The sequence below is a fragment of the Sitophilus oryzae genome, unplaced genomic scaffold, assembly GCF_002938485.1.
Source record: "Sitophilus oryzae breed Bouriz unplaced genomic scaffold, Soryzae_2.0 scaffold_149_pilon_pilon, whole genome shotgun sequence".
Classification (NCBI taxonomy): domain Eukaryota; kingdom Metazoa; phylum Arthropoda; class Insecta; order Coleoptera; family Curculionidae; genus Sitophilus; species Sitophilus oryzae.
Genome location: NW_022146169.1, coordinates 1732225 through 1759288, shown reverse-complemented (window position 1 = coordinate 1759288; position 27064 = coordinate 1732225). Strand labels below are relative to the sequence as shown.

At 33.2% G+C, this 27064-nt stretch overlaps 1 protein-coding gene across 2 annotated transcripts; it reads left to right on the top strand.

The window, feature by feature from the left end:
- On the top strand, positions 1 to 27064 carry LOC115877997 (60 kDa lysophospholipase-like). Of its 2 annotated transcripts, none has more exons than XM_030894349.1 (9): positions 1 to 463; positions 597 to 721; positions 5639 to 5747; positions 5803 to 5911; positions 13768 to 13893; positions 23125 to 23356; positions 24440 to 24549; positions 25379 to 25561; positions 26848 to 27064. In XM_030894349.1, exons 2-9 carry the CDS (start codon positions 646 to 648, stop codon positions 26983 to 26985), a joined length of 1083 nt encoding a protein of 360 aa, XP_030750209.1. In that variant the 5' UTR covers positions 1 to 463; positions 597 to 645; the 3' UTR covers positions 26986 to 27064. The 2 variants fall into 2 exon arrangements, with proteins under 2 accessions (XP_030750209.1, XP_030750208.1); XM_030894348.1 differs by having other exon boundaries at positions 1 to 547.

Below are 27064 nucleotides of genomic sequence, written 5' to 3'. Positions count from 1 at the left end.
TAAAAAAAAAACTCAAAATGGGGGTAGAAACGATGTCCTGGGGGATGAGGCACAGTATTTAGGAGTGGGAACTTTTCAGTTTATTAATACATATGATGTCCTGATTATTTCCACCAATTTTGAAAACGTTATGAATTTTGTCGTATATATCGGAATTTGAGCCATAATATTACTGAACTATATCTAAACAAATAAAAAAGTTGACCCATTTTTGAGAAACACCCGGTATAACAAAATACACGGGGAAAAGTACCCTAAATATTTTAGACAGTTGAGCTACTAGAACACTCTCTGTGTAACATTCCCAAACAAGAATTTCATGAAAAAATGCTGTCTGATTAGATAGTGACATTTACACATCAAATTAACGACATTCAGACGTCAAATTTCACATTATTAATGTGTGCCGTTTTTGAAAATCTGCCGTGATTTCGGTTCTTCTTTATGTAGCTTCTTTCCTTATGTAACTAAATATTTGTTTAGGAAAATATCCTCATATTTTAAAAACACAATCTAATTTTTTGCATTTATTAATTTACGCCGCCCTGTATAATATAAAAAATACTCATCCGACTTTAATAATGTCTTTTTTGCAGGTAGTTCCATTCAGTTTTTAATACCTATTACTACTCCTTTAAAGACAGAATGGTTGAAGAAAAGAAAGTACTTGTTTTGTACACTGGAGGTACCATTGGAATGATGAAGACTACTAAAAATAATGGTAATATAATAATTTAATCATTAAATAATAAGACAGTCAAATAAAAATAATATGGTAGCTATTTTGAAACACACTTATTGGTTTTGTTTGACTTTTCTCTATACAGAAACAAATATGTTTCTTTTGTGGATTTAATGGGCTTTTTTGTTATTATTTTGTTTTATTCTTTATGTAAGTTTTATGCAAAATGTTATTGTAAGATTATTATTAATATTAGAAACATGATTCAAAATTAACTACTTTCAAAATTATGCCATACAATTAATTATAATTTTATTCTTGCATTGATTACTACGTGTTTGAAGAATAGTTAAGAGGTGTTTAAGAGGTGAATAACATTATATAGTCTGAGAGCTGGCTACATAAAAAACCTTATCATCGTTACATGGCTAATTTTTTGTGTGAACTATCCTTTTGTGTAGCCATTATGAAATAGTCATGTCTGCCAGCGCGATCCCGGGGCTTAGAGCGGGGGCGACCAATCGAAAGGGTGAAATTTTGACACTAAAAATATTATAAGGTACACGAGTTATAGTTGCGAAAATAGCTTTTATTTATTATTAAGAAACGTGGAAAATTGTTGGGAGACATTTTTCTCGTCGCTAAAATGCCGACAGACAACGCGAAAGAGGCCATGAAATTTTAAAAATTATCTCAAAAATTATTAAAAAATGAAATTTGAAAAATAAAAAATAACTATGGCATACATGCATGTCGATTGGTGGAATGTCATAGTTATTAATTTTAAAAGCCGTATGCAAAAGGGCAGACAAAAATATCGTGGCTAAATCAGCTGCAGACAGTTATCAAAAGCGCGATATTACTCTAGCGCTTTCAGGGAACGCTCGCCGCCTCATCCATTTAAGTATAGATAAATCATGTATACGATTATATGATAAATATATTTTTTATTATTTCAAAACAGATATCATACATTTACGATTCTGTCTCACCGATTTGTATCTGACTCATCGTACTGCAGATCCCCGCTCTCGCAAACGAGTCTTCTTCTGAGTCGATATCTGCACCGAAATTTTTTTGCAGATTTACAGGTATTATGTTTCAATTGATAACACGGCCAGCGTTTCCTGAAAACGCTTGTACAGGGTGAGTCTTAAATAAGTGAAGATACTTTTAAGGGTGATATATTTCGACCCTAGGAACTCATTTATGAATTTTTTTTCGCAAAAAAGATGTAGAAAATCGTGCATTATTTTTAAATTTTCCTGTATATTTTAGAAATTTACTAACGGTATAATTGTTTCTTAACCTATCATGCTTACGACTTTACTCTATGGTTATGTTAGTGTCATACTAGATGCAAGTAAAAAAATAATAATGGATGCAAGTACAGAAAAAAACAGGTGTCTCGCAAAATTATTTAAAAATAAATCAATTTGTTTTTAAATTTTCAAACTTGAATAACTCGGTTATTTTGGACTTATTTGGAAAACGGTAAAAAGAAAATATGTTTCTTTTATCGAGAGCTACCAGCTATGAAAATACTTGCACTAATTCAAGATTCATCCTGTAAAGTAATATCGCGTTTTTTATAACTGTCTACCGTTGATTGAGCCACGATTTTTTTGTCTGTCCTTTTGCATGCGGCTTTTTAAATAAATAAACATGACATTCCACCAATCAACATGCATGTATGCCATGATTTTTTTTTGTCAAATTCCATGCCTCTTTCGGGTTGTCTCCCGGCATTTTAGCCACGAGAAAAACGTCTGTCAACAGTTTTACACGTTTCTTAATAATAAATAAAAGCTATTTTCGTAATTATAACGTGTGTATAGTTTGACAAATATAGTGTTACGTTTTTCGTCGGTTCCGTGTGGATAGAAAGTCACAATTTATTTAAACACTATTTATTTAACACTAATTAACAAAAATAATAACGATAAAAGACTTATAGAACTATTTACAAACGATTTATAACTAAGAATTTATTTTGAATTTTAGCGCGTCAACTGTATATTTATAACTGCCCTCTCTAGGCCACTGCCGCCGGCTTTTATACCGACAGGTAAAAGAAATCTAGAATAGTCCAAAGATCGTTAGGCGCATAGAGAAGGTTTTCGAATGTTCTCGTATGTACTAGTCCATTCTAGTGGATCTCGATTCTTCTCGAACGAATGAATCATTGCGGTGTCTATGCGATGTTAAGGTCATCCGAGGGCGGGCCATATTGTGAGGTTAGGTCGAGTCCACACCGGCTCGCAACAATAGGAAGAGACTTGGGGATAGCACCGGTCGCGCATACGATAGAGAGAGAACGCATTCGGCGGAAGAGAGATACAGTTACGCTACGAAAAATCTGATTGAAGCAAATTTGTGAGATGTCCACTGCGTATCGAGGGGCGTCTCTTATTTTATATTTCTCACGTCTCTAGCTATACTTGTTAAGTTGTACCTTATAATATTTTTAATGTCAAATTTCGATTGGCCGCCCCCGCTTTAAGCCCCGGGATCGCGCTGGCAGACATGACTATTTCATAATGACTACACAAAAGGATACTTCACACAAAAAAATAGCCATGTAACGATGATAAAGTTTTATATGTAGCCAGTAGTCATGGCCGGAACAGCGATTTTTTAATAACAGGTACAAGCTGTTCCAGTTGCAAAAGATACCTGTTCCAGTTCCAAACTGTTCCAAAACGAAAATTAATACCGTACTTGCATCATTCTGATTCGGTTGCTATTTTTCTTTTTAAATTTATATAAAAGAAAATTGTTTGCTTAAATAATGAGAACTACTGGAGATTTTTCTGTTTTCTCTAGATTTAATCTACGATCTATGTTGCTATATTTCCAAGATATAATATTTTTTTAACTAAAAATTAAAAAAAAACTATCAAATTTTCGAAAAATATAAATTTTTCAAAAGCATGTTTTCCCGAAAAAAACTCATGAGAATCGAAATATACAACCCCTAAAAATATGTGCACTTATTTAAGACCCACCCTGTATAAGCACTAATGAATAAATATTGATTTATAATTTTGTTATATACTTAAAAAGTAAATTCTTGGAAGAGTTTAATTTTTTTTTAAATCTACTATATTTATAATACAGAACAATAACCGACTGTTCTTACACTGTATTTTTCAAAAAAAAACTATAATGCGATAATTATATTGCATTTGGCAACATCGCCAGCATTTTTTTTATAATAAAACATGTTCCTTACCTATTCTGTTTCTGTTTACATTAAAAAAATAAAATATTTAAAAAAATTATAACAAATTTAAAATTTATAATAAGAATTAAGTTGAATTTTAATTAAATATTTTAAATAACGGCAACAGCCATACTTGTTTTTTACGTCCTTGTATCCCAATAACAGATAACACCTGAACGGTCGCGTCCGCTAGACTTGGCTAGACTAGCGAAACCGATATACGACCTCGATTATCAACTCAAACCAGTTCCTTTTACTTAACTGTTTCAAACAGTTCCAAGTTTCTAACTGTTCCAAGCCCTAAACTGTTCCAGGTCGCAAACTGTTCCAAGTCTCAAACAGTTCCAAGTCCCTAACTGTTCCAAGCGCTAAACTGTTCCAAGCCCTAAACTGTTCCAGGTCGCAAACTGTTCCAAGTCTCAAACTGTTCCAAGTCCCACTGTTCAGGTTGGGACTTGAAACAGTTTAGGGCTTGGAACAGTTTAACGCTTGGAACAGTTAGGGACTTGGAACAGTTTGGGACTTGGAACAGTTAAGTAAAAAGAACTAGTTTCAGTTGAGAAACGAGTTAGTATATCGCTTTAGCGACGCGGTCGCTTGGCGTTATATTATCGAGAGAGTGCGAGTGCACTAATATAGTGCATAGACGTAAAAAAAAGGTGACGGTTTTCGCAGCGTTGCCGATATTTGATATATTTAATTAAAATTCAACTAAATTTTTATTATAAATTTTAAATAGGAAATCAATATTTGAAAATACAGAAAGAAAAGAATATCTAATATTTACTATTTTATATATTTATGTAAAATAGTAAAATACATATATAAAATAAAAACAATTACATTCCTAGATAATAAAAACAAGCGGTTCCTTTGTCGGTATGTATATATATTTTTTAAGCAGAGTTTTTTTAATGGTAACAGAATAGGCGAAGAGAATTTCTTACCATGAAAAAAACGTACTGGCGATGTTGCCAAATGCAATATATTATATAATTATCTAATTTTGAGAAATACACTATTAAGAATCTAATATCACAAATATAGTAGATAACATAATTTAAACAATTCCAAGAATTTATTTCTTTAAGTATTTAATTTAAGTTGCAGTGTTTTGAAACAGCTGGAACAGTTGGAACTGGAACTGGTATAGGATAGCACATAAACCTCTTCCAAGCCAGTTCCAAAACAAACCTGTTTCGAAAATAACAGATCCTGTTCCAAAGCGTCATCACTAGTAGCCAGCTCTCCGTTTAATAGATATTTACGATACAAGTGAGTTAACAGCATCATTAAGATACGCGTGTGAAAGTGGCACGAATGCGTAGCACGAGTTGTGTAACCATACAAGTATCTTAATGGAGTTAATTCGCGTGTATTGTACAATATTTTATCTACGTCTAACTATAAAAACACACAATGAATTTTAAAAATTGTTGTACTTAACTATATACCTATCCTAAAAATCAATTACCTTAATACCTTTGTTCAAATAACAACATGTCAATATGACAGTAAATAATATTGATGTCACTAGTTTAAAAAATGAGCGATTCGGAAAGTATTCCCTCTGACATTGAAGAAGAGGCATTCAGAGCCATTTCTGGATTGCTTCCAGCAAGATCGAAACAGACGTATGAATATATGTACATACTCTAAGTATGAAAAATGGTGGAAATTTTTTTGTGTTACCCATTTTTAATGTAAGTTGTTTTTAAATTATTTTCTAGCATATGCCCCTGTGGCTGGGCTCTTTACCCAGTTTATCAAAGAGATTCCGAAACTCTATGACAGGGTTCTTGCCGCAGGTCTGAACTTGCATTGCAATCAACTGACTATGTGAGAAACATGAAACTTCCTTGTTATAAATTAACAATTTTTATATAATTTATAGAAAATATTTGAATACTCGTATTATATACCAGATTATCGAATATGATCCATTGTTAGATTCCAGTAATATGTCTATAAAGGAATGGAAAAAAATTGCTACAGATATTGAGGTAAGCCATCCACTTTCATTCTCTCTATGTAATATTTTTAGAAGACAAAACGGCAACAAATCAGTTTTAAAAGAACTTAAATCTTCAGTCTTAAGTAATTTTTAAATCAAAATGATTTAAATCTTATACAGGGTGGTCCAAACTGTATTCCGGAAACTTCAGCAGCATTTTCTGCAGATAAAAGTAAGTAAAAAAGTTCTTAAAAGTATGTCCTAAAATGCTTAGTTTCGGAGATACAGGGTGTAGAGGTTTAATTTTTATTTCGATTTTTTGCAAATAATTTCTGAAGTAACAATTAACGTCAATATGGTGGATGAAAATTGGTATCTGAGAGTTTTTTGATATGAGAAATTTTATTTTGATGTCCATATAACTCCTACTTGTAGAGGACGCCACCTACATATTTTTTAACTGGTTTGAAGTTTAATAACTTTTCGTCCGTACCTCTAGAGAACTACCATAGTATAAGGAAACTAGTAGATTTACTCCTTGTCAAATCCTTTGTTCTTTTTCTGCTACTTTATATGACCTTGTTCTCGCCTCCCGTGACCACTGACGTAGCTGTATAGTTGTGGTCTATTAACTAGGCAAAGTATAGTCGTGGCACTCGCCGTAGTTTCACAGATATGTATTTAGAAAAATATGAGTTCCCAATAAAATAAAATAAAATAAATTGATCATCGAGTAAAAACTTGCTTGAAAACAGAATGTTTTCACATTTCGTGTAGGTAACAATTCTTCTGTATCTGAAAATCTTCTGATAGGAAGAAATGCGGAAAATATATATAATGACATATTTTTATATTATTATCTATTTCAGAGATTTTCTACAATTTTTTTTTGATTTAAAACAAGTTTAATTTTCTGTAGATAACTGGATTCTATTTAAAGCACACTGCGGTCTTGCCATTCTATTTCTTATTTACTAAAACTTTGGTTAAAAACATTATATATGAAAAGTGGCAAAAAACTAGAGTGAACATAACTTTATTAATACTTAGCTATGTTTTCTTAATCATGACAAGGACACCAGAATAAATTCCTGTAGAAAAATTTACCTTATCGTATACAGGGTATTTTTTATGGCGTCACCAAAATCGTAATATTTAAAATGTTGTATCTCATTTTTTTTTATATGCAACACCTAGTATATTATTTTTCTTTCAGATGTAGAATTAAAAAGTGAACATTTTTTGTAATTAAAGTGTATTTAAATTTTTTAGGCGTTCTGCAAATATTTTCTGTATTTCATTACATATGGGATTTTCAACGATAAAATATCAGACAAAGATCATATTAGGTGGCTTTGATAAAAATTTACTGTTGAAAGAGCTATATGTAATATAATACTGCGAATATCTGCGAAACCGTTAAAAATTTAGAGAAACACTTTAAATAAAAAAAATGTTCACTTTTTAATTCTGCATCTGACCGAAAAATAATATACAGAATGTTGCATTTAAAAAAATTGAGATATACCATTTTAAATATTCCGATTTTGGTGACGCCATCGCCATAAAAAAATACCCTATATAGAATAATGTATATAGAATGATGTAAAATAATTAAAAAAAATAAAATTAACTTCACCATAACTTTTTTGTGACACCCTGTATATAACAAAATATTTTAGGATACGACCCTTTATAAACCTTGAAACATATGAATAAAACTTTTTTCAAATCTTCAACAAGAACGACGATATTGGACTTCCTCGCAATAATGGGCCACCCTGTATATTTACGGTGGTTTAAAGCTAGGTCTAGCACTTTTCTTCCCTCAAATATAAACTCAATATTTTGTCTATAATATTTTGAATATATTACGACCACTTATAATAAAAAATAAATAAAATAAAAAAACATAAAAAAATACAGTCCACTAAATCTATAATAGATTATGCTATTATAAAAATTCTTTCATTTAAAAAAATATGAATAATTTGCGGATACTTTAGATGTACAAAATATTTACTCTAAAATTGTTTCAAAAACCAATCTATATAAATTATCTCGTAAATTATTATTGGAATGAAAATTTTATGGCAAATCCCCTGACCAAAGAATATTTTCATGCGCATATTTGAGGCAACCTGTATATCTAAAAAACTATTTCTAAGATTTGCCCACATGCTAAAAAAAATAATAACATTTAATTAATTACATAATATCTCAGCTTCTAAAATAAACAAATATAATTAAATGTTTATTGATAATTACTATCAGCTTGCCGATTTACATCCGATGGAAATCTAAAAAAACTCAAAGAACAATTTTTTGAATTATTATTACAATCAGGGTTGCCACAAGAAAATTTTTGATTGTGCAGAACTTGACCACAAAAATGTGTAGCATTGTGTAGCAATCCATGACCATGACCAATAATTGTAAACTATCCAATAAAACCAAGAATAAGACGTAAAATCGCCAATTTTTAAAGCATAATTACGAGTCTCGATAAGAGTCTCACTTCCACTGGTTTGTATACGTCAATATATTCATTTCCCATTTCACTTCTTCTCATGCCAGCAAATATTGCAATGACGTCAAAATTGATGTCATGAAACTAACGATTTTATGGAAAAATTAGACCGGTTAAAGTCTGTTTAAAAACTGTAAACAATTCAGGACTGTTTAATCGGCCAAATTTGTCCATAGAAACTGCAGTCCTTGCTGATATGGGAGGAAAAGTGAAATAGGAATTGAATATTATTCACGTATGCCAACGAGTGGACCGAACTACAGTGAAATTTGGCCTCTGAATTTGGCCAAAGTACATGTTATGTATTATTTAAGGAATTAAGCAATCCTGTCTATTTATCGTTTTTGACTCGACCAATAAATGACCGAAAATGATATTTGTCAGTTCAAAATTTAAAGTTCACTTGCGGCCTCTTTTAATGTAACTTCAAATATAACTTAAATAACTTAGATAACTTAAAAGCAAAAAAAAACAGCTTTTGTCAGCTGATTTACTGTTTTGGTATTATTTTTTATAATAAATATGTAAATTGTCAAAATGTGTAGCACAGGCCATTGTGGTGTAGCTGTGCAGACATGGAAGCAAATGTGTAGCAAAATACACAATTGTGTAGCTTGTGGCAACCCTGATTACAATTAATAGCAGCGCACAGTAAGGCACTCATTTTTTGTCAATCCGTCTCTGTGCTGGGACGCAACGCTCGAACCGCACAGCTCGACGGACGGAATTCAACTGAAACTCTTTGCAAGCTGCTATGGAACTACTGAGTAACAAATATACATTTACGACGTTTTTTTATGTAAAAAGTTCTATTGGTAAAAATCGGTACGACCACCCGTTCACAAGATATTTAGAATGAAAATTGTGAAAACTGAAAATAGTCAATGCATGTCATTATTGACAAAAAATAAACATATTTTGACTAAATAGTTATTAGACTGAAATACATTTGACATGTTTTTTTGCCAAAAATTCAACAAAAACTGTTTTATCATCATTTTTTGAAGAGAATTTTAAAAGAAGTTTAATTAAAAAAAAATACAAGTTCTCAAATTTATCATTTCAGTCAAATAACTATCTACTCAACATGTTTATTCTTTGTCAATAATGACATTTATTGACTATTTTTATTCCAAACATCTTCTCTCAAACGGGTGCTCGTAGCGATTTTTACCAAGAAACCTTTTTTAATTAAAAAACGTCGCAAATGTATATTTTTTCTTCACTCAGTAGTTTTGTCGAGAGTTTTGTACAGGCACGGACGAAAGGTTATTACTTTTCAAACCAGTTAAAAAATATGAAGGTGGCGCCCTCTACAAGTAGGGTACAAGTATATAATCCCCGTTTTGTTCGAAAACACCCAGGCACCAATTTCTATTCAAATATGGACGTGAGTTCAGAAATTACTTGAAAAAAACGGAATAAAAATTATATTTCTACACCCTGTATCTCCAAAACGAAGCATTTTAGGACATTACTTTATAGGAACTTTTTTATTTATTTTTATCTGCAGAATATGTTGCCGAAATTTCCCGATTATAAATCGAACCACTCTGTATATTAATTTTATTTATAATATACTCACCGGCAAAAAAAACCGGCCACTAAAAACTAGTCCCAATTTCAAAGTTGGATTTCTCGCGAACCACTCATTAGATTTTGATGATTTTTTTTAATTGTAAATTAATTCCTTCTTGACGGATGCTACGTCAGCAATTTTTATTCCGAATTTATTTTGAGCATATACAGGGCACAACAATAAGACGAAGTTTTTTCCTAAACTTTGTAACACCCTGTAGGGTGCAACAGCTGTAGTAGCTATTGCTAAATCAAATCACATTGTACCCTGATCTTTTGTGAGCATTTTATTTTTTTTAATCACGACATTATCTCTGTTTGTATTGGAGATACGCTGCTTTAAAACAAACGCCTAGAAAAAGTCTTTAAAAACAAATCAAACATCGGAACGTAGGTAAGTTTAACCTGAAACTAACTAAAACATGAAAATTAAAAAAAAGGTAAAGAAATTTTAAGGGACTAATATCTAGTGTCCACTCGCCTGGTGAAATTTTCCGTTTCCATATACCGATTCCAGGCATCCTGGATCCTGGACTGTTGTTCGGAATATACCCAGGGTATCGGAGACATAACGTTGACTTCGGCCATCCTGAATTAAAGCCACAATACGAGTAACATCCGTTACAGATAATGGCATTTTTTAATTTAACAACCGTTTTTGTCATATTGCAAATACTCATAGATGCGTTTTCGCCTATGTCGCCTTGATTATTTACACATAAAACTTTTTGCCTGCGAAGCATTTTTCCGAGATGTTCGTTTTAAAACAGCATATCTCCAATACAAAAAGAGATAATGTGGTGATTAAAAAAACAAAGTGCTGACGAAAGATGAGGCTACAATGTGATTTAATTTAGCAATAGCTACTACCGCTGCTGCACCCTACAGGGTGTTACAAAGTTCGGGCAAAAACTTCGTCTTATTGTTGTGCCCTGTATATGCTCAAAATATATTCGGAATAAAAGTTTCTTAAGTAGCGTCCGTTAAAAAGGAATTAATTTACAATTTAAAACACGTGTGTTAAGTTAGCACAACCACTTTAAAAAAAATGTATGAAACTATGTGGAATAATTGCCGTAAATTAGCCGTAAATTTGCCGTGAAAACGAAAAATTTGCCGCTCTTCGCTAAGTATGTTAAATCGATGGTTGTGCTAAGTTAATATTAAGTTAGCACAACCACCATTGGAAATCAGTGAAAGAACATAGTTAGGAATTTTATAGTATAGCAGGAATTTGCCGTTTTTTTGCCGTTCTTAGATACAATTAAAAAAAATATCCTCCGATCATTCCCTATCCCCCTGCAACAAAAAATGTAATAGCGTCAAGGTCACATAATAAGTTAGCACAACCATTCCAGTAAACGTTAAGTAAAATGTCTGAAATTAGGTGGAACAATTGCCGTAAATTAGCCGTAAATACACCATGCAAACGAAAAATTTGCCTCTATTATTTGTTTACAAAATCGATAATTAACGTAAACAATAACGTTAAATTAGCGCGATTTTTCTTAAAATTCACTAAATAGGATCAATAATAACTTTTTAGTACAAAAGAAATATGCCGTAAATAAGCCGTGAAATCGAAAAATTTGCCACTCTTTTATTTCTTTATAAAATCTACAGAGTGATTCAGGCTTCCGAAAAAGCTCTCTGTTAGGTTTCTGGTTTGTGAATTTCATTTCATTTATTTATATAATATGGGGGCAATGGTAACGCATATTTTGAAAATATTTTTGTCAGCATACAGGGCGATTCAAACATATTTTCAAACTAAAGTTGTATATTTTTAAATGGGATACTGTATATTTTTTTAGCTCAGTGAATGTGCCACTAAATTTCTGTTTCAAAATACCCCAATTTCATATACTATGCCTAATGGTTTTTGAAATATAACCGTTTTTAAACTAAATTTATTGCTTATTTAAAGTTCTCTGAAAATTCTAAATTCGAAGAATTTAAAAAAAATTAACAGGAAGTACTGAATAATAGTGTCTTCTTCAAAATTCGGTCTTCCAGAATTTGCAATCTTGTTTGATATATACAAGGTGAGTCAAAATTAAATGTTGTATTTTCATCTACTATTTTAAATGGAACACCCTGTATTTTGTGTCATAATCGAAATAAAAGAGCGGCAAATTTTGTTATTTCACGGCTTGTTTACGGCATATTCCTGTTGTACTATAAAATCATTATTGATACCATTTAGTGAATTTTAAGAAAAATCGCGCTAATTTAACTTTATCGATTACGTTAATTAAAAAAAATATCGATTTTATAAACAAATAATAGAGCGGCAAATTTTTCGATAGCATGGTGTATTTACGGCTAATTTACGGCAATTGTTCCACCTAATTTCAGGCATTTTACTTAACGTTTACTGGAATGGTTGTGCTAACTTAATATATGACCTTGACGCTATTACATTTTTTGTTTTGTTGCTGGGGGTATAAAAAATTTTCTTATTGAATATCGATTTTCGGCATTAATAAAACAAAAAGATTAAACAACACCTTGTTCGATTATGATACAAAATACAGGGTGTTTGTTCCATTTAAAATAGTAGATAAAAATACAAAATTTAGTTTTGACTCGCTCTGTATATATCAAACAAGATTACAAATTTTGGTAGACCGAATTTTGAAGAAGACATTATTATACAGTACTTTTTTAAAATATACTAACAATATATTTTTAAAAAAAAATACAAACTTTTTTAAAATTCTTCGAATTTATAATTTTCAGACGGCTTTAAATAAGCAGTAAATTTATTTTAAAAACGATTATATTTCAAAAACCATTAGGTATAGTATATGAAATTGGGGTATTTTGAAACAGAAATTTAGTGGCAAATCCACTGAGCTAAAAAATATATATATATATAGCATTCCATTTAAAATTATACAACTTTGGTTTGAAAATATGTTTGAATCACCCTGTATGCTGACAAAAATATTTTCAAAATGGGCGTTACCATTGCCCCCATATCATATAAAAAAATGAAATGAAATTCACAAACCAAAAACCTAACATAGAGCTTTTTCGGAAGCCTGAATCACCCTGTAGATTTTATAAAGAAATAATAGAGCGGCAAATTTATCGATTTCACGGCTTATTTACGGCATATTCCTTTTGTACTAAAAAGTTATTATTGATCCCATTTAGTGAATTTTAAGAAAAATCGCACTAATTTAACGTTATTGTTTACGTTAATTATCGATTTTGTAAACAAATAATACAGCGGCAAATTTTTCGTTTGCATAGTGTATTTACGGCTAATTTACGGCAATTGTTCCATCTAATTTCAGACATTTTACTTAACGTTTACTGGAATGGTTGTGCTAACTTATTATGTGACCTTGACGCTATTACATTTTTTGTTGCAGGGGGATAGGGAATGATCGGAGGATATTTTTTTTAATTGTATCTAAGAACGGCAAAAAAACGGCAAATTCCTGCTATACTATAAAATTCCTAACTATGTTCTTTCACTGATTTCCAATGGTGGTTGTGCTAACTTAATATTAACTTAGCACAACCTCGATTTAACATATCGATTTAACATACTTAGCGAAGAGCGGTAAATTTTTCGTTTTCACGGCAAATTTACGGCTAATTTACGGCAGTTATTCCACATAGTTTTATACATTTTTTTTAAAGTGGTTGTGCTAACTTAACACACGTATTTAAAACAAAATCGTCAAAATCTAATGAGTGGTTTGCGAGAAATCTAACTTTGAAATTGGGTCGAGTTTTTAGTGGCCGGTTTTTTTTGACGGTGAGTTTATATTGTATTTTAGAAGTGTTACTGCTATTTTGATGGATTTGTTGTATTGCATGGAACAGACACCATGGCTTTCACTTCATCGATATTATCCTTTATGATAGAAGGATTAAATAAGCCAATTATTATTACAGGAGCTCAGGTAACTTAAACGAATGTAATATATCTTAGTTTAAAAAGTTAAATATTTAAAGATTGGGTATTTTATTATTGTACAGGATGTCCCACTAAGAATAGCTCTCGGCTGTATTTCGGAAAGTATTAGCCGTAGGGCTTACGGAAAAAAAATATTTGTAACAAAAAAGGTTATGAGAAATTGCTGGAAATTATTTTCAAGTTTGTAGAACGGCCGCTAGAGGGCGCAACTGATATAGAAAATAAGAAAATAGAATTTTTACAAAATTTTGCCTAGATAATGGGTACTATAAAATAGCTTCATAATCTTCAGTAAATTTTGGATTTTTTTTGTTAGAACCATTAAAATAAAGTGGTGGGGGAAAGTTAGATCTATCTTTATTTATATGTTAATTACTCCGGACTCTCTGGATGATCAGAATCCAATAAACGAGAGCTCGTTTAAAAGAGCAATTCTTACTCTATATTATACCATAATAATAATAATTAGGTTTTGAACGTAGACGCTAGGGGGGCCTTTTTACAATTTAACAAATACAGCGCGTTTTTTTGCAAAGATATCAAGATGCGGTTTACGCTGACTTTTTAAGCTTTTACTACTCTTTGCTATCAGCTAAAATTACATATACCATCGTATTTTTTTTTAAACGCGCTTTGTTAAATTGTAAGAAAGCGCCCCCTAGCGTATACGTTCAAAACCTTATCATTATTATTTTTATGGTATAATATAGAGTAAGGAACGCTCTTTTAAACGAGCCCTCGTTTGTTGGATTCTGATCATCCAGAGTCCGGAGTTATTAACATTTAAATAAAGATAGATCCCACCACTTTATTTTAGCAGATAGGGGAAAATGACTCTAACAAAAAAAATCCAAAATTTGCTGAAGATGATGAAGCGATTATTTATAGTACCCATTATCTAGGCAAAATTCTGTAAAAATTCTATTTTCTTATTTTCCATAGCAGTTCTCTATAGCGGCCGTTTTACAAACTTGAAAATAATTTCCAGCAATTTCTCGTAGCCCCTTTAGTTATAAATATTTTTTTTCCGTAGGCCCTACGGCTAATACTTTCCAAGATAGAGCCAAGAGCTATTCTGTGTGGGACACCCTGTACTATAGAATCTTAACAAAAAATACAATTAATTGTATACCTCGCGTAGTAGCCTCGGTGTTTCGAAACATCTCCGTTTCAAGTTTTTTACTTGAAATCTTCCCTTCAATTATTTTCTAAAACATGCGATACATGGTAGTGCATATTTAAAATGTATTTTAATAAATATACAATGTAATCCAAATATATTTATTCACAAGTCGATTTTTCTGAAATAGAATGCAGATTTTTTTCTTCCTGAGTAGATTAGGAATAAAATGTATGTCTTCAAAATACTATACTGTCAATCTAAACTGATAGATTTTCAGATTGATGTAGATTTTTACCATTTTGAAATTAAATTTTCCACTCATTTAAAGTTGCCTAAAGAAATTAAAACTGCTAATGAATTACCTACATTCTAAATTTGTGAAAATATTTAAACGATCAAACGAACTTACCTGACGTTCGATCGTAATTATTTGATGAATCTGGTCCCAGGACATCAGTTGATTATTTACTATGTAGTCCGCCCCTGGCGTGTGTGCTCACACATGTTTAAAGTATTTTCTCCTGTCGCTCCTTTCCTCCGCGATCCGTCTTCATATTGTTTAAATGATGCGTGAAAAATCGCAACTAAAAGGGGTCAGCCAAAAAATGGCGTTGGGTAATGGGTGGGAACTGATGTCCTGGGACCAGATTCATCAAATAATTACGATCGAACTTCAGGTAAAGTTCGTTTGATCGTTTAATTATTTTTCAGAATCTGGTCCCAGGACATCAGTTGATTATTTACTATGTAGTTGTTTAAAGTTGTTGCGATTTTCTCTATTTTTAATTAGGATTTTGTTCTAATTATTAAAATAAAACACCGCAGGCTAAAAGAACGTAAAGAAATATATTTTCTTAACTAGGACCTACTTCAATATAAAAGTGCAAATATACTAAACGGTTAGGTATCGAGTGGCCCTAGATTTTTAACAATAATAAGCAGAAGTTAACATTTGGTAACTGAACATAAAACTTCTAAATCCTAATAAGTACAGAAGTACATAACAAAAAACGAAACGAATCTTAATCTAGTCTGTTAATCTTAAGATTGCTTTGGCAAAATCAGTCTTCTTGGTTAATGGTCGGTTATAGTGCCTAGCAAATGTTGCGGTTTTTTCAGACCACCCAGCAGTACGACAAATTAGCTCTAGAGAAACCCCTGCTCTAAAAGCCGCTGAATTCGATGCATGACGAGTAGAATGTGGTTGAAATTGACTTGTGTCAATTCCTGAAGCTTTTAGCGCCTCTTTAACCCACCGACTTAGGGTTTGCTTGGATGCTTTTTGGTGAGGTTTTGTAGAAGTAATGAAGAGAAAATCTTGATTTTCCCGAAGAGGCTTAGTTATTTCTACATAACTTAACAATGCCGAAGCCGCACAAAGAAACGAATTTTCCTTAAAAAATGGAATGTGTAGGCAAGGCTGTGTTTTAAGAGTACCAGACGTCTTAATCTGGTCCGAGATAAAAATTTGGATTTTTTCCTCGTCGATAATAATGTTTGAAAGTCTAATTAGCGAAATTGTTTGGAGACGTCCACCAGTCACAAGGGCCAAAAGACTAACCAGCTTTATCGATAAGAGTTTTAGGTTTTGTGTGGATATACCGCTTAGATAATTCAGCAAAGGTTTGGGATCCCAAGTGGAATCATACTTGGGTCTAGCCGGCCTTAATCGAGAGGCCCCTTTAAGAAATCGCTTCAAATTAGTGTCCGATGCTATATTGTTTGTGAGAATCAGAGAGAGGGCTGACCGGTGGGAATTAAATGTACCATATTTAAAAGGGTGATTATCAAGAAGTTCTTGTAACTTCGCTAGGAACAGCCTCGAAAACAGAAACATTTCTTTTGTGGCAAAAATCCCACCATAATTTATAGGATGTGTTATACTGCCTCATTGTGGCCTCCGAAATTGAGAATAATGCCGTTTCCACTGCTGATTAGGGAACCCCCTTTTTTACAAGTGCCGTGCTGACAATCTGCCGGCAACCAGGGTAAGCTGCCTCCGGAGTAGATGCTCTTTCCTAAAAGACACGACAAAAGATTATCACTGGGATTGAAAGTGATTATATCACCTATTAATAGTTTTTTAAACAACGGGTACCAAGGCTGTACTGTCCAGTATGGTACTACCACGATACTCTCTGCCTTGTCTTGGATAATCTTCTGAAGCGTGCGTAGGATTAACGAAAAAGGTGGAAATGCATAAAAAGACCACCGGTTCCAGTTCACGGTAAAAGCGTCAACTGCTATGTATCCTGGATCTTTCTTCCAAGACACATAGTTTGCACATTTATTATTAATTCCAGAGGGGAAAAGATCTACCTCTGGTTTTCCCAGAGTATTTACGATACACTCAAATACCTCTCCTGATAGCTCCCACTCTGTTTCCATAGCAGTTCTCCGTGATTCAGATTCTGCTTCACAATTTTCCTCTGAAGATATATACGATGCAAGAAGCCAAATGTTCCATTCTTCACACCACGACCATATTTTTCTGGCTAATTTGCTTAAGTTCGGATACTGAACGCTGCCCATGCGATTAATGTATGATACGGCGGTTGTATTGTCTGCCCGTACTAAAATGTTACAGTTCGATAGATCCTGCGCAAAGCATTTTAGTCCGAAAAATATGGCCTGAAGCTCTAAATAATTAATGTGATGTTTTTTATCCCGCTCTGACCAGAATCCGTGAGTCCGATCTGTTCCATAGCAGGCGCCCCATCAAGTTGTGCTTGCATCGGTATATATTTCAATAGGAAAAGTGTCATGCCTAATATCGTTGTAGATTGTCAAAATGCTATTATCCCACCAATACAGGTCGTAAGATAAAGTAGCGTGTGGGACCGACATGATGACATTATAATTACCATGATTTTGTAGCAGAGCCAGAAATTTTTCCCTCTCAAACTGTTTGACATACAGCCAACCATATTTTACTGCAGGGCATGCCGAGGTTAAAACTTCAATGAACTTAGCAAATTCCCTGATTTTACATTGTTTTTTGCATGTAAAAACCTGAATTAACGATTTTATTTTTAATCTTTTTCCATTGGAAGTTCCGACCTTAAAGTCTGGCTGTTAAAATAAAACCTAAAAACTTCTGGCTCGTACTTGGTGTTAGCCTGCATTTTTTATAGTTAATTAAGAAACCCAAACTCTGTAGAAGCTGAACTGTAAATACAGTGTTCTTTTGACAATCATCAAAAGTATCGGCTATAATTAAAAAATCGTCAAGATAATTGACACAACAAATTCCACATGTTCTCTAAGAATCTTAATTACCGGTTTTAAAAGCTTTGTGAAATAGAACGGCAAACCAAATGGCAAACAACCAAATTCAAACAACTCTCCCTCAAAACTAAATCTTAAATATTTTCAATGTCGTTCTATAGAAATTAAGAAATAAGCGTCTTTTATATCTATTGTAGTCATAAAGCTATTACTAGAAATCATTTTTTTTTTGGCTGTGCGATAGTCTTCCATCTTAAAGTTAGGAGGTGTTATAAATTGATTTAGTTGTTTTAGGTTTAATATAAACCGTTTTTCACCATTAGATTTATTGGTAAGAAAAATACCAGATAAAAATTGGATTGGCTGGGGCTGGTATTTAATGACTGCACCCTTACTAAGCAATTCTTCAATTGCCATAGCCATTTGGCTTCGTTCCTCTGAAGAAAGATGCCTTGATTTCGGAGACAAAAACTGTGAGGGAGTACATTTAAATGGAATGACATAACCACTTATGCAAGACAAGAAAAATGGGTTTTGGGTGATATTTTGCCATTGTTTATAAAATAACTTTAGCCTCTGAAATCAGCGCTTCTGATGAGGGTATTGACTCCTTCGTGTCGGGGCATGCCCTTTGTGTGGTCTCGTTTCCCGCTTGGACGGACCGGACGCCCCCGGTTTAAAGGACCGGATGAGCCACCTCGGCTGGTGTATGGTCTGGATGTCTGTGATCGGCCGGTAGCCACCCCTCCCCCTTTTTTAGAAGCGGAAAAGGTAGAACTCTGCGTTTGGGGACGAAGGTCATTGGCTGTTCTTTCCAATGTTTTAGCTTCCTTGACCTTTTCAGCTAATTCGTTCCCAAACAAGTACACCCCTGGAACCCTAGTCTCTACTACATCCTTTAGTGATTTGCTTAACATGGGTAAAATTAAGGTACGTCTAGTCTGAGAAATGTCAAAAAAATAAATTTGAAAAAATTTGTCCAGCTTCCGTAAGGAATGGCAAAATCTTTTCACGCATAGTTGGCGAAATAAACTGACCCTCTTCCAAAACCGCATTAAGACCTTTGCCCAATAAAGACAGGCCCCTGCCCAGCTGGTCTTGAAAATCAGCATGACATGAATCCCTTTTTATATAAGCCGCCGAAAGACAAGGTAAAATTTCCTTGTCGACCAAGGGAGGTATCAAGGCCTTACAGTTTTCTGGGACGCAGCTAGTATTCATCAATTGTTCCTTTTTGACCACCTAGCTGTAAGGGCCTGGTGCAAAGTGTACCCATTAGCCTTAGTTTTATCCGGATCCTCACCGAGTAGGTCTAACTTCAGTCGGCAAGGAGACGTCGTTATGAATAATTAACGGAAGGGTGCCAGCCGTTTGATCGTTTAAATTATTCTTATCATTCAGAATGTTTGTCGCGCCGCACGGACCGCGATCCACATCCATTGCATTGGTAGCCACGCCGTACAGACTATGGTCTACGCTAGGCAATCGCCGCCTATCTGGTGTACCATAATAAGACGCCGAGCCGCGCGGACTGCGATCGTCATAACCAGAACCAGACCGTCGATGATGACGACTGCTTGACCTTGAATCCACCGAGGGTGTTGGCTATTGGGCCAGTACGGCCCACGCGCCCGCTGAACGAGCGCGCGCGACCGGATGACTGAGAGGGGGAACGCCGCTGACGCCGTGGCGATCGCGACCTCGCTCGTGATGTTGCCCTCTCTTTCTCAAGTCTCTCTAGCCTTCTCAAACGCTCCTTTCGTGAAACATGGCGTTCTCGAGAAGAAGACCGGCTTTTTCCCTTTGTTTTCCCCATAATATCTAGCTAAAGAGAAAAGAGAAAAGCGTTGATGGAGGATGATAATCTCGATCAACGACAAGGTAACAAGCTTGTATTGTAAGATTATAGAAATAATTACTTACTGTTTTAATTTCGGCGTTCGTAAACAAGCGTAAAAAGCGACACTTCCGCACTGCACATGCACACAGAAACGAATGAAGACGGATCGCGGAGGAAAGGAGCGACAGGAGAAAATACTTTAAATATGTGTGAGCACACGCGCCAGGGGCGGACTACATAGTAAATAATCAACTGATGTCCTGGGACCAGATTCTGAAAAATAATTCAAAATGCACGGTAAAAAAAGAGATGTATAAAAGAAAAGTGAAAGTCGGAAATTCAGTGATTATTAACATTCACTAGGAAATGCTAGCAATTACGCATGGACCAGTGAATTTGGTATTTTAAAGAGATTTGTCGACTTTCACTAGTAATTTCTAACATTCACTAGTGAAAGTAACATTTACTAAAGGCTGTCAGTAAAAGTTATTCTATTGCATAGGGCGAGTGTGGTGAAAAGAATGTTGGTTGCAGTTAGAACAAATAAAACTTTTAAGAATATAAAAGCTGATCCTTGAATATAAAAGCTGATCGACATATCTTAAAATTACCATTTATTTCTTTAGTATATTTATTAAAAATTATACATACGAACTGAAAATGTGAAAATAACGACATATTATTAAAACGTTCTAAATCTTAAATGGGAAAACATAGTAAACATTTTAAAGTGTACAAAACAATTAAAAAAACATTCACTAACATAAGATTACTTATTGGTACAAGGCTTTTTTAATAAAGTTTATCATCGTGGACAAAATAAAGTATGCCCAAATTTTCTTCAATGGGAGTTATTCGTTTTTTCAAATCCGCTACTTCAGGCATATCAAAATATTCAATAAATTCATAGTCACGAGGTTCCTTAATATTTTTTTCTCTTGCATGCTTAACTTTTGCTGTGACTTCATTATATTGCAAAAATGAAAAACAAACACTACATTCTTGCGAGTGTCTATATAGTTTACCTTAAATTTTCACAGAAAATTTCTTCCAAAGGGAAAATATGCACAGCACTTTTTACAACAATAACAAAACAATATTATACATAACCACAAAAAAACAAAGCGAATTTACGAGATGTTTGTCAACGTTGCCAACGTTTAGCTCAATTTAATGTTATCCTTATATTGCCTATTATTCAACTTATCCTTATTTATCTTTATATTTTACAACATGTGGAAACAGCGCTAACTGAATCTTTCAAACTCACTGCTATCGTCGAAGGAATCACTAGTAAAAGTTGGTTTCAAAAATAGCTGTTGAATCTTTATTGGCGTAGTATTAGCAAATCAGTGAATGTGAGCTTTTACTAGTAATTGTTAACAATCACTGATTTCCAACTTTTACTGTAACATATACATCTCAAATGGGAAACCTATATATGGAGCATTTTCGGGACATTTTATCATCCTGTTTACATACCCAAGTAGCATTTTCACGACTTGCGACCACATGTTTACTAAACACAACGTTGGATTAGCTACAAAAAATAGTTAGCTCCGTACCTTGGGTATTAAAATAAATATAAACGTTGTTGTAACGTTGTGCCGACGATGAACTAGTAACTACAACAAAGTAAAAGCTTGTGCGACGTCGAATAAACGTTGTCTTGTAACATTTTTTGCTTAAGTGATCTTTAAGTGATTCGGACAACGTAGTTACAATGTTGGGCAATAAAGAGTTTTCCGACGTCACTTTCAGGACCTATTCCAACGTTATGCAAACGTCGTCTGTTTTACTAATTCCAACGTTGTTTAGATTTCCTTATTTTTAGGTTGGTTGGTAGGATGTCGAGGCACTACCTTTTTGCAACTCTATTGAGCCATAACCTTAAATATTAAATTTTCACTTCATTGTTCTGTTCAGTCAGACAGTTCAGTGCTGTTTTTGTTTTTATAAAAAAAAAACTTAATTAAAATGGGACGTAAGAAAGGCACATATAAAACTAAATTTAAATATACATCATATCACATATACCCGATACTTTATTCACTCCCTCGTTTATTTAGAATATAGAATGCGGCACAAGCTAGACTCTAGGATGACTAAATTAGGCAATCTTGCGACTAGTATACTACCTGTTAAAGCTGAACACCGACTTTATTAGTCCAGTATGCGACTACTCGAACTACTCCATCTTAATCTCCCAAACAACAAAGTGACAGCCGCCATGTTGTTGAATAAGAAAATGTTTCGTTCCTAAAATAGCAATTCCTCCTTTTTGAATACATTAACTTGAAATATTTGACCCTAAACAACAAGCGGAAACAATTGTTTTTCGACTGCGAATAAATTATTCTCATTTTACTAAAAAAATTCAAGAAATTTTTTAAAACTTCTTTAATTTTAAGACCCATTACAATTTTTCAAAGTAGAAACAATACATTTTTTAATAAAGTTGTTTGCGTTTAACTTTTTTGCCTTGGGTAACGAGTTAGAGAGTTGGTTAAAGTGTTTCAATAATTATGATCTTGAACATCCTCCACACTTAAATACTTTTGTTTTGTTTTTCTTTACTGTCATCTGGCCATATGTCTCTAACTAAATCATAAAAATAATATTTTCACTATAATTATCCCAGTTTAGGATAAAACGCGACTTAGACGCCATATTATTATAGTTTTGTATTTCTGTGAATAAGGATTTTAAACAACGTTGCAGTTTGTACTAAATTAGGCTCTTAGCCAACGTAGGTATCCAACGTCGTTTCGACCCAAAAATTATTCCCCAAACTAGTGCAGACGAGGGTTGGCACGAGATTGTGCCGACTTTGCGCCCAGACGTTTGGTCGCGTGACACAACGTTGTCCCGACGTCCAAATGCTGCTTGGGTACTTTTTAGAAGTAAATTTTAATAGGAATACCTAAGTCATGCATCTAGATATTCCTCTTTATCTTCTTTTAAAATTGTAATCATTCATACCCAATGCGTATTCTCTGATTTAATTACATTTTATTACTTTACAGCGACCTATCTTCGAAGACGGTACAGATGGAATTAGTAATTTCTATTATTCCTTAATTTTTGCTGCAGCGTACAATATATCTGACGTATGCGTCTTCTTCGACAAAGTTTTGTTGAAGGGAAACCGTTGCAAGAAAATCGACTGCTCAGGTTTTGATGCGTTTGATTCTCCTAATTATCCTCATCTAGCTGAAATAACTTTTAATAATAACAACAATAATGTTACCATTAATTGTAAGTATTTTTAATCCTTTGGAGACTTTCAAATAATTTGAATCGTTTTATGTTATACGACCATATAGGGTACTGCAACATTGCGTCAGGCATCTGTAGCTTCTATAAAATATGGCAACCTCGGCCCGCTCGTCGGGTCGAGTCGGCAGAAAACCCTCTAAGTGCATGCGTTCTCAATAGGCAGTGTTATCATTCTATTCCCCTATAAGTAACTGTCCAGTTAACAATCTGTATACTTTAAGTTTGCACTTCCAGCACTTAGCTATAAATTCCTGACGCACTGTTGCTAAGCTAATTAACAAGCTTTCATATATTTTTTTTGTTAAGTTTTATAGCATATTTTTCTACAATTTTTAGTTACGAGTATAAAGGAACAATATTTTTTGGTTTATTTATTTTTGAGTTTATGAATGATGTTCCATATTATATAGAGATTTATCATCAATCCCGTTTTGACAGATATTCTTTTTCTTTTCCTGAAAGCCTATATACGGTTAATCGCTAATCACCCTTATAACTTTTTTATTTTTTTAGATAAAAAAAAAACGAAATTTGGTACGTTTGTATATGACATAGATTAGGATTGTTTGACGTATTGAGTTTTCGGCCACTTCTTGTTTCACTGGAAATAACTACAACTTTTTATTTTTAAATAACACCAGCGCTATTTTTTTTACTTTATTTCATAGAAAATGACACTCTGAATAGAATAACATATCATATGTCAGCTTTTGACATTTTCGCATATGATTTATTTGAAATTGTAGCATACGGTTTATAACGACAATTTGACTCGAAATACCAAGTATGTGATACCAAATTGTTTGTAAAAAATGCATAAAAATACTGAGAGAGCATGCTGTTTAAAAATTGAAAGTTACAGTCATTTCCGGTGAAACAGGAAGTGACCAAAAACAATTGAAAACGTCAATCAATCCTAATTTATGTCATAAACTAACATATCAAATCTCGTTTTTTTTAAATAAAAACGTTAGAGGGGTGGGTCGCTTTTGAGACGCACCCGGTATTGTTTCTTATAGTATATACTTTTATTTATATTTTTTAACTTGTTTATTTTTGAAGGTAATTATCCATTATTAAATAGAAGGAAAATCAGTAAATTATCATTTAAATATGATCTAGTTGCCGATGTCGGCATATTATACTGTTATCCGACCATTAGAGCTAGCGATGTAAGTATTTTTTTTTAACTGTTATAAATCATAAAAAACAAAAACATATTTTTTTCAACCCTGCTAGCAACTGCATATATTATCCAAAAAAGTAATTAAAGTAAATCTAAAATATAATAACTGAAATACTGCTTGTTGAGTAATTGAATTAGCCATACGATCTAAAAAAACGGTGTCAAAGACAGCTGGGAAATAACAATGGATAATAATTTCGGCAAGGTCAAGCCCTAGACGGCATTACTGGATCCCGACTCTTAATTTTTTAATGGCCAGTTGGCCTTAAGAAGGTTGTAATTTATTTTTATATTGAGTAAAAGTGATTTTTATATGCTGTAGTTTAAAATTCGAGGAAATATATCTTCTTTGGAGTTTAGACCGAGTTGCTTGAGACTTAAGATGTTTGTTGAATGTGTGTGGAGTGATCCCGGTAGTAGAAATGATAAAAAGAATAACGACTACTTTTCTCTGCTTCCAAAGTCTTAGTATTTCTGTAGCTAAATCTGTGTACTTTTCAATTTTTTCATTATATTTCGTTTGAATATAGGATATTTCTTATCTTTATTTTTTATTATTATAATTAGTGTTAATTTTTGTTACAAGTTTTATGTCAATTTAAAGTAAATGACGTCGTCTAAAGAATAACAGCCAAAATTATAATCGATTACCATTCCCTGTCTTTGACGCCGTTTTTTTTCGATCATGCGGTACTACTTGATGAATAAATGAGTTGTATTAACCAAGTATCACGTATTATCTTGAATATATTAATTCATCATAAATAATTATTTAGATATTAGTATTTTATAAATAATTATTAATAACTTTAAAGGTGCATGCATTTTTGGAAAACCTTCACGGAGCAGTTATTCTCACATTCGGAGCTGGAAATGCCCCTTTAAATGATCACAATATGGTAAACACTTTGAAACAGGAAATAGACACTGGATTGGTCATTATCAATGTTTCCCAGTGTCTAAAGGGGACAGTCACCTCGAATTACGAAGTAGGATGTGTGAGTATAGCTGTTCATTGTTTTATTACTTTTGTCATCTAGTACATTACACACATGGCTTATTTTCGATTGTTTCTTTGTTCCATTGAAGTAAAATACACTTTAAAATTATGATATTGTTAACATAGGTTCAAGTATTAAAATAATTTTGAATACAATCAATTTATGATGATTTGATACCGTATGATCGAAAAAAAAACCGCGTCGCAGACAGCTGGAAATGACAATTGATGATCATTTTGGCTAGGTCAATCTCTAGACGTCATTGACATAAAACTTCTCAAAAACTAACAATAAATATAGAAAAATTAAAAAAGGATAGAACCGTTGCTTGAAAGAATTGGAAAGATACTCAACCTAATGGACGAATTCGTGACAAGGTTGATTTGATTTCCCCTTACGTCTCAACTGCTGTACGGTGGAGACACCAATCGTTCTACGGCCAACGCATAAAACACTTATTTTCTCTAATTCGGTCAGCGAAGACATATCGAAGACGGTGCGGAACAGAAGGCGACAGAGTTGCCATATTAAAATGCATACTATCTGTAATACGTTAGACGAAAATATCTTTGGTTGAAAAATCCGCGTTTATGTATTGAACATTTATTCGTGTTAAACATAGAATAAACAACAAAAATATTTTTTATATCACATTCATATCTGAAGACATCGGTGGCCACCACAGTTTTCCTTATACCCTCTTCCTCACAAAATTCGCGAACCGCTAAAGTGGTGGGGATGAGCATTATGGTACATGTAAACAAATTCATCCCCCAGGGGCTAAATTCCTTTCCGTATATTTTTAAACGATATATGCAATAATTTTATAAATCCGTTAATCTACTGATTTATCAGTAGTTCTGGCAACACTGTCTCCGGAAACTACTCATTCTGTCGATTGAAATCAGAACTACGATACAGTATTCTTTATCCGCTGCGCTGTAAACGACGCTGTGTAACGAACTGTTTATCAACGCGCAGCGGTGCAGAACTAAATTAAATCTCGGACAAGCTGACGGTAACGCCAGCTACATCTGAGACAGGTTTTGTGCCGCGAAATCGATCATAAGGTTGCATATCTTCTTATTTCTTCAATCAACGTAAATAGGTAGAAATGAAAAGACTCAGACACTGCACGCGTCTCACTTTGTAATTTGTACCAACCTAGTTTTAGGAGTTAATTTAGGATAAGCTTGAGAATTATTTAAAAAATCAGTATGATTTATTCATTCTGTATTGATTATACTATCGACATGATTGACATTATTATTGTTTGTTTCTAGGTCTTAAATGAAATCGGTATTATTTCTGGTAATGACATCACCGTTGAAGCTGCATACGCTAAGTTAGTGGTGCTCCTAAATTACTTAAATAAAGCCGAATTGGAAGCTGACGTAAATGGTGAAATGACAGTTAATTGACAGCCTATTGACTCCTTTTCTAGAAAGAAAATACAAATTTATTTATATATGTTATCGGAATAAAACAAAAAATAATAAA

What these genes read in the sequence shown, in the direction of transcription:
- LOC115877997 (XM_030894349.1), top strand. Translation starts at nt 646, where the DNA reads ATGGTTGAAGAAAAGAAAGTACTTGTTTTGTACACTGGAGGTACCATT. An exon ending in CAATAATGTTACCATTAATT is followed by an intron (nt 23,357 to 24,439) that starts GTAAGTATTTTT and finishes TTATTTTTGAAG; the next exon opens with GTAATTATCCATTATTAAAT. An exon ending in CGACCATTAGAGCTAGCGAT is followed by an intron (nt 24,550 to 25,378) that starts GTAAGTATTTTT and finishes ATAACTTTAAAG; the next exon opens with GTGCATGCATTTTTGGAAAA.